Raw genomic sequence first — 15,380 nt, 5'->3', positions numbered from 1 at the left:
CGTGTCTGGGCTGCAAGTCAGAAAGTAATAAGATCCCATTTTCACCACGGTTTTTCTTTTCCCACTGGAGGGAAGTTGTAACCTTGATGGTACTGTGCCCTTGCTTCTGAAGGGAATAAAAACTTTAAAATTGAAGTATAAGATTGCCCCAGATACAGAAATAGATTTTTAAAATCCCAAGCATGTGACAATCACAGTGTGTGGTGGAAACTTGGAGGACAAGGTTTTGTTGTTTGGTTGGTTGTTGGTTGAATTTTTGGTTTGTTTGTTTTTTGATTTTTGAGTCAGGGTTTCTCTGTGTAGCCCTGGCTGTCCTGGACTCACTTTGTAGATCAGGCTGGCCTCGAACTCACAGCTTGATCCTCCTGCCTCTGCCTCTGCTGAGTGCTGGGATCAAAGGTGTGCACCACCATGCCCCCACCGGCAAGTTTTTGATAGTTATACCCCAGACAAATAAGCTTGCTGCAGAAAAAAAAAAAAAAAAAAAATTTTGTTCCTGTGTTCAGAGACGGGTGTCTTGGTCACATGACTCTCTGCTGTCTGTTCTTCCACAGTGGCAATGCCGTCGCCTTTGGAAAACCTCCTGACTGTAACAGCGTTACCCAGCAGGACACTGTGAGTATGGTGTGCAGTGGCGCGCTGTAACAGACCCACCTGTATCGGGGATTGCCGCCGTCTCCCGAGGACAGTGTTCTGGGCAGTCTGGGCTCGCTGTTGAATGTACAGCGTACATCCTGGTCAGCCAGGACAGACCGGCCCTGGCCTGGAGGACCACACTGCCCAGCTGCAGCACTGCCCAGCTGTGTTTCCTGAGGTATCATCCCGAAGGACCCGTAGGTGCCCCTGACTAATTTGCCTCAGTATGCCTCTGTGGTACTCTTTCAGCTCTTAGAGTCAGGATAGCAGAGCTGTTACCCGTTAATCGGCAATACTGTGAGTTGGCCGAGGCATGAGACAGGACTTTGATTCGATTTTAGCTCAGTTTGCTAAAGCAAATTACTCTGAACTGAGCAGTTTAATCACTGATTTCTTGTGGTTCTGGGTGGCTCTGGTAAGGGCACTTGCCGAGCTGTGGACAGCGGGCTGCTCCTCCTGATTGTGAGTGGCAGAGCCTTCTCTGGCCTCTTTTGTGTGCGTGGTCCCGTTCATGAGTGTCCCTCTCCTGAGCCAACGCCACCTCCCAGTGTCCCACTTCTGAAGTTCTTCACAGTTTGGTTACCATACCAGCATAGGGATTTTAAGGGACAAAACATTGTCCCTAGCAGATACAATCCCACAAGTGACGAGAATCCCTGTTTAAACATCTGTTTGTAACCAACACTGTTGAGGGCTGCAGGGTATATCCCAGCAGTCATAGAGACAAACTCTCAAGGCCGGGTTCTTGGGAAGCACTGTGTGCAGGCCTGGTGCTGGGGAGACCTGGGACAGTGCTGAAGGACAGCAGAGCCGTGGCCAGTCAGAATGGTTCCGAGCGCCCTCCTCCCGAATCCACGCCGATGGCGCTGCTAGTCCCGGACTTCACCCAGGACCAGGCAGACAGAGCAGGCCAACAAGGGGACACTCAGCTGCTGGCTGGGCAGCAGCCACGCTGAGAGCGAGCTGAGCCAAGGCAATGGCGAGCAGTTGGCATCTGGACTTGGGGTGCTCTTTCTCCCCAGGGAGATTGGGGCAGTGTCCTTCCAGGGAGATTGGGGCAGAAGCTTTCTTAGTTGCCAAACCACCCCACCCAAAATTCAGAGTGTCTGTCACAGTTAGAGGTCGGAATACATTTAAAAGTCTAACTACTCCAGCGTTGGAGAGACGGCCCAGCAATAAGAGCACTGGCTGCTCCTCTAGAGAACCCAGGTTCAGTTCCCAGCACTGGCAGCTCACAGCTGTGTAACTGCAGTTCCAGAGGACCCAGGGCACCAGGTGTGTGTGTGGTGCCCAAACCTGTGCCTGCAGACAGAATGCCCACACACAGAGAAGAAAGGAAATAACCCTTTATGTAACTATTCATACAACTGAGAGGCCAGTTCCGGGAAAGACAAGGCGCTCCGTGAAGCTCCTGCTGCATCTGTGACGAGGGTGGGAGTGGCTAGAGACTGCGGGACTTATTTCAACCGTGTCCTTGTTGAAAGATGTACTGTATTGGTTTCTTATGCCACTGCCTCCCGTCTCTACCCCTTCTCCCTCCCAGCCCCTCCCAACACCCCAACACTAGGCAGGCGAGGAAGAAGGTTAGAGTTGTGGGATTCTTCGGGGTATACCAATCTCAGTCCTCAGCTTATCTAGCATCCAGCAAACAGCAACAGCAAACACAGCAGAAGGATGAAATAGCCACAGCACAGGGAGCAGCAGCTTTCTTCTTTCTCGGAGCTTTTGGCTCTCTCCCAGCGCTGGTATTTATACCCTTTCCGAGTCCTCAGAATTCCACTAACTGCAGCTGGCAAAGACCACAGCTGTTTCCGAGCCACACGAGGCAATTATCAGCTGTGGATTAACTATAGCACCCCATATCCCATACTTGGGGTTAAAACAAAAACATATTTACATAACGTGAGTTTTTAAAGAAAGCAAAACTTCACTGCAGATCCTTGTCCTTCCTCTTCTCTGACCAGCTTGGCTTTGCCCACCCAGCTGCAAGCCTTTTTGTTTATCTTCCCTATAGTGTTCCCCTCCTGCCTGGGCACTTCAGCCCTGACATTAATTTTGGCTGTGAGAGATGGCTAGGGAGAACCTCACAAAGGAGATGGCTGCTAAAACAAATTAACACAAAGTCAGTGGCTTTGAACAACACAAAATGATTCTCTCCTGTTCTTACCAGTAAGGGCTGCTCTAACCGCAGGCTCTGGGGCAATCTTCCAGCTTCTAAAGTCTGCCTGTATTCCTTGGCATATAGCCCCACACACTGTCTCCAGAGCCAAGACAGGGGAAGCTAGTCCTTCTCTAAGCTGAGAGAGGGCACCTGTGTTCCACGGTCCCTCGTGCCTGGAAAGTAGCAGAGTCCCAGGATCTGGAGAGTTGAATGTGGGCATCTTAGGGCACCATAGTTCTGGTAAAACATGGCTAGTCTTAAAAAGGATTCCCAGAATCCTTGTCAGGAGAGTGCTCATCTTGGGGTGTAACTTGTAGCTCTTCTGGGAGGTGGTGTGAGCAGTGTGGAGGCAGCGAGGACTGGCCTTGTGCTTTGGGTGAGGAAGGTGGAGAGATGCTAAGCGTGAAGAGCTTGCTGGTGCCAGGCTGAGGGATTTGTAGCTGACTCAAGTCTGTGGCACACCATCAGACCTCTTCAAAAGGAGGACAGGGTATATTGGGGTGGGGGATGATGGAAGATGTAGAAAGGATGAAAGGCAAGCAAGAGAACTTTGCTGAGTGGTGTAACTCAGGAGAGGCGGAGGATGCCTGGGGGATGTGGCAGGAGAAAGATGGCTTCCTCACTGTATCCTCAGGGATGATACACAAGCACTGTATTAGTCAGCTCGCTGTTCCTATAACCAAATACCTGCTCCAGTCAGCTTAACTGAAAAGGCTTACCTTGGCTCACAGTTTTGGAAATTTCATAAGCCATTTTGGGTTTGCCGCACTGCTTTTGGGGCTGTGGTTAGCAGAATACCTTGGAATGGAGTGCGCCGAAGCAAAGCTATACACCTCATGGCTGTGACATGAAAAAGAGGGAGGAAGAGAAAAGACCCAGGCACTGTACATGTCAGGCACTCGTGAATTTTCCCTTTGATGTCTCATGACAATGCCCTTTTATATTCTTATGATCATTTGGACTTACACATAATTGATTCTTTGAGAATTTCCTACGTGCGCACTTTACATCACATCTGCCCCTTTCCGTCTCCTCAGCTCCATGCAGAAGGGCTCCGAACACGCCCCCTGCAAACCTCGGGTCCTCTTGAGTTCAGTGTGCTCTGTCCAAGCGCACACAGGTGTGGGGCATTCCCTGAAGCATGGGCACCTTGCCAGTGGCCACATGGCCCCTCCCCAAAGTGCCTCCTCCTCTAGCCAGTGCCTGGGGGCAGGGCCTTCTGAGGATCCCCCGGCCACCTTGGACTCTTGAGCAGCTTCATCCTGCATGGGTGTGTGCAGCTAACATCAGCTGCTGAGTTCCTGAGTGTGAGAGCCGCCGTGTTCTGTCAGGAGGACAGCACTCCACAGCCTGGCTCTGACCCTCTTCACACCCTCTTTGGAGGTGTTTCCCGAGCCCTGCAGGGGTGGGGGTGGGTAGACGCAGAAATCCAGTCTGGGGCTGAGAACCATTCAGTGTCCCGACACAAAGCCATAGCATGACTTCTAAGTGACAAAACACCGATTTGTCACATTTTAATAGAGAACCTCAGTGGTCTCAGGATGTAAGGAGAGAGGGAGGGAGGGAGCAAGGGAGAGAGAGGGAGGTTTGGAGGGAGGGAGGGAAAAGAAGGAGTCTGCAGGGCGGCTGGGGTGATGGCTGGGTGAGTAAGAGTGCTTGATGAGGGTGTGATCTTGAACCTACACACCCACAGAGACAGCCGGGCGCGGCTGCACATGCCTGTAAAACCAGAACTGAGGAGCGGAGACAGGTGGGTTGTCTGGCCGGGCAGCAAGCCTAGACAGAACATGGAGCTGCTGGTCACAGAGACCCCTCTCAAGAGGCTGGGCGGAAATAGAGGGAGGTGTCTGATGCGCTGCTCTCACCTCCACATGGGAGCTCGCTGTGCGCACACCCATGTACCTACGTGTGCATCGCACACACATCTAGATTACAGCCCCCCACAGGCCCGAGAGCAGTGCACACGGGCTGGACACAGGCAGCATCCATAGAGAGAAGCCTGAGTGTCTCACTTGGCCGTGCCTCCCTGCGTGTGTCTGGACACTGGCGTCCCGTCTTTCCAGAGTCCTCCAAGAGCCGTGCTGGTGCAGCACTCGGTGATGCTGACCTCACAGCGTGCCTCCCCCTAGTTCAGGGTCAGGAGCTTTCCAGGCTCAGGCCTCAGCACCGCTGGCCGAGAGCCGCTGTCCCCAGCTCCCCAGCCTGGGTGTGACAGGGGAGCACAGAGAAGGGGCAGCCCCAGGGGGGTGTGATATTGTGGGTGGCACGATGAGGGATGGTGGCTGAGCACCCCCCCCCCCCGCCTGAGGAAGGGTGGCCAGGAGTCAGAGGATCTGCTGACCCTCGGGAGCCAGCAGACAGCTGAGCGCAGCCGTGGGCACGTGGGCACGGAGGAAGCCGGGGCAGGGGTGTGGACTTCTGGCCTGGAAGCTGCCAGGTACTCGAGTGCTCTTAAGATGGAGAGAGAAGAGCCAACTTGGTGCAGTTAGTGCAATCAAAGTGCAATTAGTGGGGCTCGCGTCAACCCCTTCTCCTATAAGGAAACCATTCAAAGACCCCAAAGAATTCCCTTCAAATAAACATCGGTGCATTCCGGCCCGGAACAGGTCCGTCCCCTGCGACCCCGGGCAGCACGGTGAGCAGGGCCCAGCTGCTTGCTTTCTGCCGCACCCCTCTCCCCTTCCGCTCTAGGCCGAAGTGTCCTCTTCGGAAGGGAGGCCAGTGGCCCTCACTTTGCTGTCACCTGGGGTTCCTGGCTCAGCCCACTCTCCTCGCAGCTCAGCCTCCAGGAACCTGACAGCCTCCGTTTTATTTCGAGGAGCAGCAAATGTAGATGAAGGCTCTAGGCCTGCACACTGACGTCGGGCTGCTCCTAGATGTCATTTCTGTTGGACATGGCTGCAGCTCCCGACTGTACCACAGAACCCCAGGGAATGGCACGTGTGGGTGATGTGTTCAAGCCCCGACCCCTCCCTACTATCCATTGTCCTTGTAATGGAGCGTGAGGGCAAGGTGAGGAAACGCATCCAAGACTGTGGATAGAAAAGCTCAGCACAGCGTGTGCCGTGACGTGGTCTATGCCAGAGAAGGCATTTTATTTTAAAAATAATAACTGTGTCTAAATGACTTGTAGTGTGAAAATCACTCACCAATAAAGATGGACCCGATGGGCTCGACGGTGTCTCCGTTCCGAAGGTGCCCGTTCTGGGAGCAAGAGCTGGCAAACAAGTACTCCTGCAAGCTGGTAGGTTTGCGCCGGTGGGCATGCTTTCCACGTCAGTGCCTTCTTCTCTGCCTGTGCTGTGGTCCTCACCGGGACGCCGGCTCCTTCCCCACAGCCGAGAGGACCAGCATCCCCCCTGGCCTGAAAACTGAGGTCTGCCCCCGGAGCTGGCGCAAGGCCCCCTGGGACTGCTGCCATCCATCTTCTAAAGTGAGGGCCCCCATGGAAGAAGGGAGCTGGGCAGTAACGCAGGGTGCCAGTGTTAGGGAAAAGGCTCAGATGTTGGCGCATGCGCAGCATGCTCCGTCGGTAAAGAGCCGTACAGGCAAGCGTGCCGGAGCTCAGATTCCAACAGCGCCACGTGATCAGTGCCGCGAGATCAGTGCCAGGTGATAAGTGCTGGGGACCTGACGAGTTGGGGCGCACTGCAGCTCACTGGCCAGCTAGTCTAGCAGTCAGTGGCCCCAGCTTCAGTGGTAACCTGTCTCAAGGAATGAGGCAAAGTGACAGGGAGGCCCAGTGCACAGGTATAAAGCGTGCACACACACACCACCACCATCACCTCCACATCACCACCATCACCACCACCACAACCATTACCACCACCACCATTAATTACCACCACCATCACCACCACCACTATCACCACCACCACCATCACCACCACCACCATCACCACCACCATCACCACCACCACCATCACCACCTCCATCACCACCACCACCATCACCACCACCACCATCACCACCACCATCACCACCACCATCACCACCATCACCACCACCACCACCATCACCACACCACCATCACCACCACCACCATCACCACCACCACCATCACCACCATCACCACCACCATCACCACCACCATCACCACCATCACCACCACCATCACCACCACCATCACCACCACCACCATCACCACCACCATCACCACCACCACCATCACCACCATCACCATCACCACCACCATCACCACCATCACCACCACCATCACCACCACCACCATCACCACCACCACCATCACCACCACCACCACCATCACCACCACCATCACCACACCACCATCACCACCACCATCACCACCACCACCACCATCACCACACCACCATCACCACCATCACCACCACCATCACCAATACCATCACCACCAACAACAACAACAATAAACCTAAAAAACCAGAGCGGAGTCCTCAGGACTCAGCAGGTGGAGGCTCTTGCCACCAAACCTGATAACCTGGGTTCAAGCCCTAAGAGTCACACAGTGGAAGGAGGGAACCTCCTTTGACCTCACACACAGGCTGTGGCATGCACGTTTCCGCATGTACCCCGTGCTAGACTATGGCCTCACACTGCTGTGGCACGCCTATTCCCATGTACACGCACATGCGTGAATAAATGAACATGAAAATTCATTTAAACAGTGTAGATATCTAACATTACAGATGGAGACACTAGAGTCACCCCCTGGCCTCTACACACACATGTACATGCCTGCACACACTAATGTACACATGCATACAAAACATACAAAAGCAGCGCACACCTTGAGAAGCTGCGGTACACTGACCTGGGAACGTGCGCTGCCATGGCTGAGCTGAAGCTCGAGAGCCGTCGGCAAGCCGGCCTCACCTCACGCAAACAGCACAGGCGTGTGGAAAGCCCAGCTAGTGCCACGTCAGAGCGTGCCACAGAGGCCTCGGGCGGCACGCCCGTGCTCGGGTGGCTGGGTGTGAAGGGGCGAGCTCACACTCGGGGCCTCCCCAGGTGCTGTTTCTGGCGGATGAGTACTGCAACTACTGCCGGGACATTTTACAGAACGTGAGGAACCAGGAACTGGAGAAGGTAGGCCTCCATGTGTAACACACGTGCTGTGACCGGCTGTGACCACTCAGCTCCCCTCCCCTCCCCCCCCCCGGGCAGCCGGAGCTCCTCCACTGCCTCAGACACCTCAGCTCGGAGCTGCTGGCCGCGGTGGGTTCTGGAAGGTGGCCGGCTCTCAGCCTAGTCGTCTGTAGTCCCCGAGGCTCTGACACGGGCATCCCGGGCCTGAGGAACACAGTTGTGCCTGCATCGAGTTGAGCAGCAGCGGCAGCTACCTCTTCTCCAGCAGTGCCCACGCCACCCTGTCAGCACACGAAACAGCCAAAGAAACAGGCCATCGGGCATCCTAGAACCCGCTGTGTGGCGTTGGTGACACAGCCCAGCGACACACAAGCTCCCTATAGTGAGCAGCTCAAGGACGGGTGTAAACTTGCTGCGGAGAACACACTTTAAACGTGTAATCCAGTCGGTGTGAACATGACACAGCGTGAGGTCAGACGGCATTTTTAGGAGTCAGCTCGGCCCTGCCACCCTGTGGGACTCATGGACGGAAGGCCGGAGGGCCGGAGGGCACTGGCCGCACACGCGGAGCCACCGTTCTCACTCCTGGGTTTTACTTTTCTAAGGATGAGAGGAAAATCCAGGAAACAAGGGCCTGTCCAGCCGAGTTTCCCCAAGCAGTTCAGTTGTGACAAGTTGCTCAGCGCGAACACGCGTGCCGTGGGGCCGTGCAGAGCCTTACAGTGTGGCAGAGGCCGGCGTGCCCTGGTCAAGCGTTCACTTGCTCAGCACACACTGGCTCGGCACACACACACTGGCTCGGCACACACACACCGGCTCGGCACACACACACCGGCTTGGCACACACTTGCTGAAATCACGTCCTGTGACTGGCTCCGTTTCCGGGGCGAGGAAGGTGCTTTCCACAAGGCTTGAGAAGTGTGCATTTGGGTAAGGAAAGGAACAGTGTCACGCACCCTGAGGAGTCCTGGAGCCTTCGTCAGCCCCTCTCCCCGACTGATGCGTCGGTCAGTTAACTGCACCGACGCTCGGAGACGAGAGGCCGGGAGTGAAGGACACTCTGCTATTCTGTGCTGTGGAGATTGGGCCGTGTTTGGTGGGCGTGGGCGATCGCTTTGCGCCTGTGAGGAGCAGAAGGTGGAGGCGGGGGTGGGCGCAGAGCAGTGCTCCCAGCTGAGACTGGGAGGCCAGGCTCTCACTGTCCTCCTGAGGCTGGGCACAACCTTCGCCCTGTGGCACAACCTTCGTCCTGGTGTGATCCGCTGGTGCCCCCTGGTGGCCGGGACAGCTTCCACACGGGGCACCCTTGGAAACCGTGGCTGAGGCCTGCACGCTGCTGAAAAACAGTTTCCACTGGAGAGGGCCCAGGGCTCAGGGTGAGGGCTGCTCTCCCAGAGGACCCAGGTTCAATTCCCAGCACCCACATGGCTCCTCACCGCTACCTGTAACTCCAGGGGATCCAACACCTTCACACGTCCATGCCACGGCCCGTGTGTGTGTGTGTGTGTGTGTGTGTGTGTGTGTGTGTGTGTGATTGACTGTATGGGGCAGAGGCCTGCTCGGCACAACCTGGGTTTCTGACGATGTTCTGTCTCGTCAGGTGGAGGACCTGATCACAGCCTTCTGGAAGTCTCTACAGCAGGACACCGTCATGCTCATGTCCCTGCCCGACGTGCGCCAGCTCTTTGGGTGCTACGACATGCAGCTGTACAAGGTGGGCAGCCCTCGTTCCCCTGCCCCTTCCGGAGCCGGAGCAGGGTCAGGTTAGAACAGCACCCAGGACACCCAAGACACACCGGCCCCAAGCACCCCAATACACACCAGCCCAGAACAGCACACTCAGTACACACCAGCCCAGAACAGCACACTCAATACACACCAGCCCAGAACAGCACACTCAGTACACACCAGCCCAGAACAGCACACTCAGTACACACCGGCCCAGAACAGCACACTCAGTACACACCGGCCCAGAACAGCACACTCAGTACACACCGGCCCAGAACAGCACACTCAGTACACACCAGCCCAGAACAGCACACTCAGTACACACCAGCCCAGAACAGCACACTCAGTACACACCAGCCCAGAACAGCACACTTAGTTCCCACCGGGCCAGAACACACCCCGACACATACTAGCCCAGAATAGTGTTCCCAGCACACACAGAGCAGCACAGCCCTAACACAAACATCTGTGTGTGGTGGACAGGGGCCTTTTGCTCCTTTGAATTTCCTCACACAAAGAAAACAATGACCATGGTCAGAATGCAGCCAGTTTCTGTCTCTCTGGACATCCAATCAAAGATGTCTGTTGTTGTTTCTTGGAGACAGTATCCAGTCAAAGCTTTGAAGTTCCAATCCTCCTGCCTCAGTCTCTGGAGTACTGGGGTTATAGGTGGCCCCAGGCCAGTTTTTTTTTTTTTAAGGCACTTTGAGGGGGATAGAGCAATGACTCAGGCTTAGGAGCATCAGCTGCTCTCCCAGAGGGCCCAGGATGGACTCCCAGTGCCCCTTGCTGGTTCTCAACCTTCTGTAACTCCAGTTCCAGTGAACCCAGCGCCCTCTTGTGGTCTTCTCAGACAGTGCACACTGCAGTACACAGACATGCATTCAGGCAAACATTCACACGCATAAAACAAATAGCATTTCAGAAAAGGAAAGGTGGTTTTGAATGTAGAGCATGGTTACTCTGGCAGCCAGGCTTGCCTTGTCCCTGAGCTCCTCTCCGGGGCACACCCTGCAGCCTGAGGGTCACACAGGCCTTGTTTTTGTGTGGAAAGTGCCTTCCACCAATGCGACTGTTACTGTCAAGGTTATGGGGCCTAGGGCTTCTCCTTTCTCTCACGGAAGACTACAGGGAGCTGACTCGGCCCTTCAGCATTTGGCTTTGACATGCGTGGCACTTGCCAGGGTGGTGGTTTTGTTCCCTGAGGTTTTGTTTGCTTTAACTGAATCGGGCTAGGATGTTCCTCAGTGCCATAGCATTTGTGGGGCATGCACAAGGCCTCGGGTTCATCCGCAGAATCGGGGGATGGGGAAGATGCCATTATCAATATTTGAAATGAAGATTCCAGTCCTAGCACACCAGGCAGAGTGGCAGTGGCTGCCCCTGTCATTAGCGACTTACCCAGTCCCTGTGTCACTGGCTGACGCCCTGCACCAGCGGGCCACATCATTCTGCTCCATTCTTTGTCTGCAGGGCCTGGAGGACATGCTCCTTCCCGACTTCCTGGAGGATGTCAGTATCCAGTACCTGAAGTCTGTGCGGCTGTTCAGTAAGAGACTCAAACTGTGGCTTCTCAATGCTCTGGAAGGCTTCCCGGCCATCTTACAGCTCTCCAAACTCAAAGGTAGGACTACACGTGGAGCCCTGTGAGAGGCCACCCAGGCAGCTCCACCTGCAGTCAGTCAGGCACTGTCACCTGCCTGTGACAGTGACGCACTTTGCCCATCGCCCTCGAAACGGGGCAGAGCAGGTGGGCCTCGGTGGCACGTCAGAGCTTCTGGTGGGTTCTCGGCTGGGCCACACCAGCAGACAGTGCCTGAGTGTCCCTGTCAGCATCTGTCAGATGAATGGAGGAGGCTGAGGGGGAGCAGCTGGCCTCCTCTCCTGGCCTTAGAGAGATGAGAACGTTGGGGTCTTTGGAGCTCCTGAGTGAAAAGTTGACTCCTCGGAATCTAGACTAACCTACCCCGGTTAGCTCGGGTGGCTGTCGCCCACGGCTCCCTGGCAGCTCACAAGCAGCTGAGGCTCGTTCCTGGGGTGCTTGTGAGGAAGAGGTGCTGTGTGGCCGGGTGTCCAGCATGAGGGTAGGACTGGTCTAGTCAGGACACAGTCTGCCGGCTTTGCCTTCCTGTGGGGGAGTGGTGAGGAGGACTCCCTTCAGGAAAGTGCCTTGTTCACACAGGCTTGGCCTCTCAGTGCCATCACTGTGGTGTGATGCTTCTCCTTGTGAACAAGGGGTGATGGGAGGGGTAGGAGGAGGAGAGAGGTGAGATAGAGGGGTAATGGAGAGGGTGATGGGGAGGGAAAGGGAGATGGGGAGAGATGACGGGGAGGGGAGGTGGGAAGAGGCCAGCCTGAGGCAGTACAGCTTTCCTGTGCGGCCTTGGGTGCCTCCCTTCCTCTTTCCCCTCCCCTCCCCCCACACAGAGGCGCTCCAGTGGGCAGCTCCAGTAATGGCCCTGTGTGTTGTTCTTCACAGAAGTCACTGGATTTGTCAAGAGGCTCAGGAGAAAGACATACCTTTCCAACATGGCAAAGGTACGGTGCGGCTCCCTGTGTTCCTGGGGCACAAGCGACACTCCACGCCCAGCAGTCACCCCACCTAGGCAGAGGGCAGACAGGAGAGCCTGCTGGCCACAGCTGGGAGGCCCCAGGCCCCAGAGTGCAATGTGGGAAGTCATCCTGCCCCTTACAGGGAAAGGCTCCAGTTACCTCTGAGCTGTGCCAGGGAGACAGTGCCCGGCAGCATCTAATAGATGCAGGGGGTAGAGCGGTGCTCTGGGGCTGCTGGCCTGGGCTGCTTGGGGTCAGGTGTGACAAGGCATCACAGCCGACCCCTGACTGACAGGCCTCCGAAGGCCATATGCCTGGGCTCCCAGTCTCCTCGGTGCTGAGCATTTGGGGATCATGTAGCTGACATGCTAGACTCAGAGGTTATCAACCTGCGGGTGGAGACCCCTTGAGGTCACATGTCATCATCACAGTAGCTAAATCACAGCTTTGAAACATCGTGAGGCTGATTGTATGGTTGGGGTCACCACATGAGGAACTGTGGTCAAGGGCTGCAGTGTTGGGAGTTCAGATCCTCCTGGATCTGTGGGTTAAGAACGCCCGTACGGCCTTTGACAGCTACATCTGTCCTGAGTGTGGCAGACATGCCCTGTCATCGTTCCCTGGACACGCTGAGCAGCAGCCATGTGCACGCTCGATGTTCTCGGACGTACCCACAGCCACGTTTCCTCCCCCCAGTGACAACAGGAAGCTCTGGTGTCGGGGCGGGGGGACGCAATGGTGATATGACATGAGTTAGTCCAGGGGAGTAAGCAACGGCGACATGATGGGCGCTGACCATTCTCCCTCCACATCCTTAGACGATGAAAATGGTCCTGAAGAACAGCCGGAGAGTCGGCCTCTTGAAGTCGGACCTGCGCGCCATCATCAGCGAGGGCACTCTGGATATTTCCAAGAAGGTCCTGGCGGGGGACTCGGGCCGTGAAGAGGAGCTGGAAAGCCGCACAGAGATGAAATGTAACCCTCCCTCACGCTCACCGTTTGGGCAGCTTGGCCATCCTTAGGAAGGCCTCCCGCAGCACAGTAGGGCTTACGTAGTTGGGGGCACTACCCGGGTCCCCAGGCCAGGAGACCCCCACTGGCAGCGGGCCTCAGCCTCCTGAGCTGCCACCTTTCATCCTCATGCTGTGCTGACCCCGGCCTCAAAACTATTTCCTTTGCTTCTTCATAACTGTAATGTTGCTCCTGTTATGAACTGTAATGTGAATACCTGACGTGCAGGCTACCTGACCTGTGACCCCTGTGGAAGGGTCGCTCAGCCCACGAGGGCATCATGAGCCACAGCTCTCGGAGCCCTGTGATAGACACGCCGTAGCGATGGCAGCAGGGCCTTCCTGAGTCGGGCGGTGCCAGCGCCGGTGTGTTTGGCGCTGCTGCTGACAGCAGTTCTTTGCAGACAGCCCCTTAGGGGACCGAGGGGAGGCTGCTCCTGGCTCCTGAGTCTCTTCCCCTGTGTGACAGGGTGGCATTAGCTCCATGGTCACCAGGTTCCGCTGGCCCGCAGTCAGCCGCTCGGAGTTCTAACAGTGCAGGGGTGGAGCTGCCCGTGGTGGGGGTGCCCCCCAAACACCTGCCAGAGAGCACCAGCCAGCGGCTGCATCGCCTTGTAACCGACATGTAACCGACACTCCACAACTGTGGTCGTCTTCAGGGAAGGGAAATACCTCTATGTGAAGACGCCTGATTTCTGGCGACACAGTGGGTTTGAAGGACAGTGGGCGCAGGACAGACAGTGGTTCAAGGGCCTTCTCCAAGCACCTCCAGGAGGGGAGGGCCAGAAGGGGGCACTGGGTGCGGCTCCGCCCCTGCCGGATGCCCCAGGATGGTCCAGCCACTTCTCCCGCTAGCGCTGCTAGAGCAGAGGACGAGCCCCTGCAGTGCTCGTCTTGGGAGCCCACACCCACACGGCTGCTGCACGGAGCAGTGTCCACGACACACCAGGCACACGGGCGCAGTGACGTGACCATGTGTCCTGTGACGGTGAGGTAGACTTAGCCCCGCTGTGGCTGTTGGTCATTAGGTGACTGAATTACACCCTGGCTTTTGGTACTAGTGTCTGTCAATCCCCTTTCACTTGGCCCTTGTGTCCCCTGTCCCAAAGACCCTGGCTGTCCCCAGTCCAGACAGCCCCTGGGACGTTCCAGTTTCCTCAGCCAAGCAAGTTCCGGAGCTCTGGGAGTCCATCCCCAATAGCCTTGAAGGCTTCCTTCCAAGGGCATGGGCTTTCCTGGAAAGCCCAGGTGGGCGTGCACTCGCCATTCTGGGCCCCAGCCACCCTTCCCATAGAGCCCAGAGGCCCTCAGCCTTCCTCTTGGCCTGTGTAGAGCACACGTGTGCCCTCATCATCCCTGAGTGTCCCTCGAGGAGGGTGTTGAGTCCAGCCAGGACCCGCTGGCCACTGCAGGCCGGGTGTCAGGAAAGCCCAGGCCACAGGCCTGCCGTTTTCATAAACCGGCTTGCCGGGCAGCTGCCCAGGAGGGAAGGCTGTTCCTTGCTATTCTTCCTCCAGCACTGCTCCCTGGGACACCAGGCCTGACTTTACACCAGCCGGGGCTCCACCTGTGTGAGCACACAACCCCAGGCAAGGCACTCACTGCCTTTGAAGCCCCCATCATTTCAGTGACACTAATGAGCCGGCTCGTTTGTGAGCCCGTCAGGGATGGGTGAGGTCATGTCTGCCCAGCGCAGTGAGCTCACCTGAAGCCAGACTCCGGTAATTGCAAGGTGGAGCTCCTGTCTCAAACACGTCTTTCCATTGCCATGAGTGGCAGAGACAGGACTGTGATTTCCAAGAAGGTGGCCCAGAAGTGGCAGGTCCAGCCAGAGAGCTGGCCCTTTGTGTTCTGATGAATGTGGGTACTGGGAAGGCCCTCTGTGCTGGCCTTGGGGTCTGTCCCTTAGGGTTCTGACATGGGTGCCAAGTTCATGCCATCTGATTCATCCCGCTCTGTCTCCTTACAGGCTTGGGCTGTTTGATTTCTTTGCTGGAAACCTCAACAGACCTTGCTGAGCTCCTGAACTGTGTGTCTTCCAACCTCCAAGCACTTGTCTTCCAGGTACAGCACTGAATTTTCATAGGAGAGAAGTGGGTGTTGATCCTTCTAGCTAAATTACAGCCTCAGGGACCCACGCATGCCTGTGTGCCTCTGGCCTTGATGACCACAGAGGTAGTAAGCTCAGCTCAGAACCCACCCTCTATTCCCAAAGGGCACGGCCT

General features: G+C 56.2%; 1 protein-coding gene across 2 annotated transcripts in view; it reads left to right on the top strand.

Annotated features, from left to right (window-relative positions):
• Rfx8 (regulatory factor X8) overlaps positions 1 to 15,380 on the top strand; it is a 59,690-nt gene that overhangs the window by 26,131 nt on the left and 18,179 nt on the right. The window contains exons 5-12 of one of the 2 annotated variants that reach the window (XM_021655526.2): positions 555 to 615; positions 5,931 to 6,041; positions 7,787 to 7,864; positions 9,465 to 9,578; positions 11,066 to 11,216; positions 12,072 to 12,130; positions 12,964 to 13,120; positions 15,125 to 15,219. In XM_021655526.2, the coding sequence (XP_021511201.1) occupies positions 555 to 615; positions 5,931 to 6,041; positions 7,787 to 7,864; positions 9,465 to 9,578; positions 11,066 to 11,216; positions 12,072 to 12,130; positions 12,964 to 13,120; positions 15,125 to 15,219 (826 nt within the window). The remainder of the gene's footprint in view (positions 1 to 554; positions 616 to 5,930; positions 6,042 to 7,786; positions 7,865 to 9,464; positions 9,579 to 11,065; positions 11,217 to 12,071; positions 12,131 to 12,963; positions 13,121 to 15,124; positions 15,220 to 15,380) is intronic. The other variant, XM_021655527.2, reaches the window with a different exon arrangement.

Source organism: Meriones unguiculatus, chromosome 16 (assembly GCF_030254825.1).
Source record: "Meriones unguiculatus strain TT.TT164.6M chromosome 16, Bangor_MerUng_6.1, whole genome shotgun sequence".
Taxonomy (NCBI): domain Eukaryota; kingdom Metazoa; phylum Chordata; class Mammalia; order Rodentia; family Muridae; genus Meriones; species Meriones unguiculatus.
This window is presented reverse-complemented; position numbering and strand designations above follow the sequence as displayed.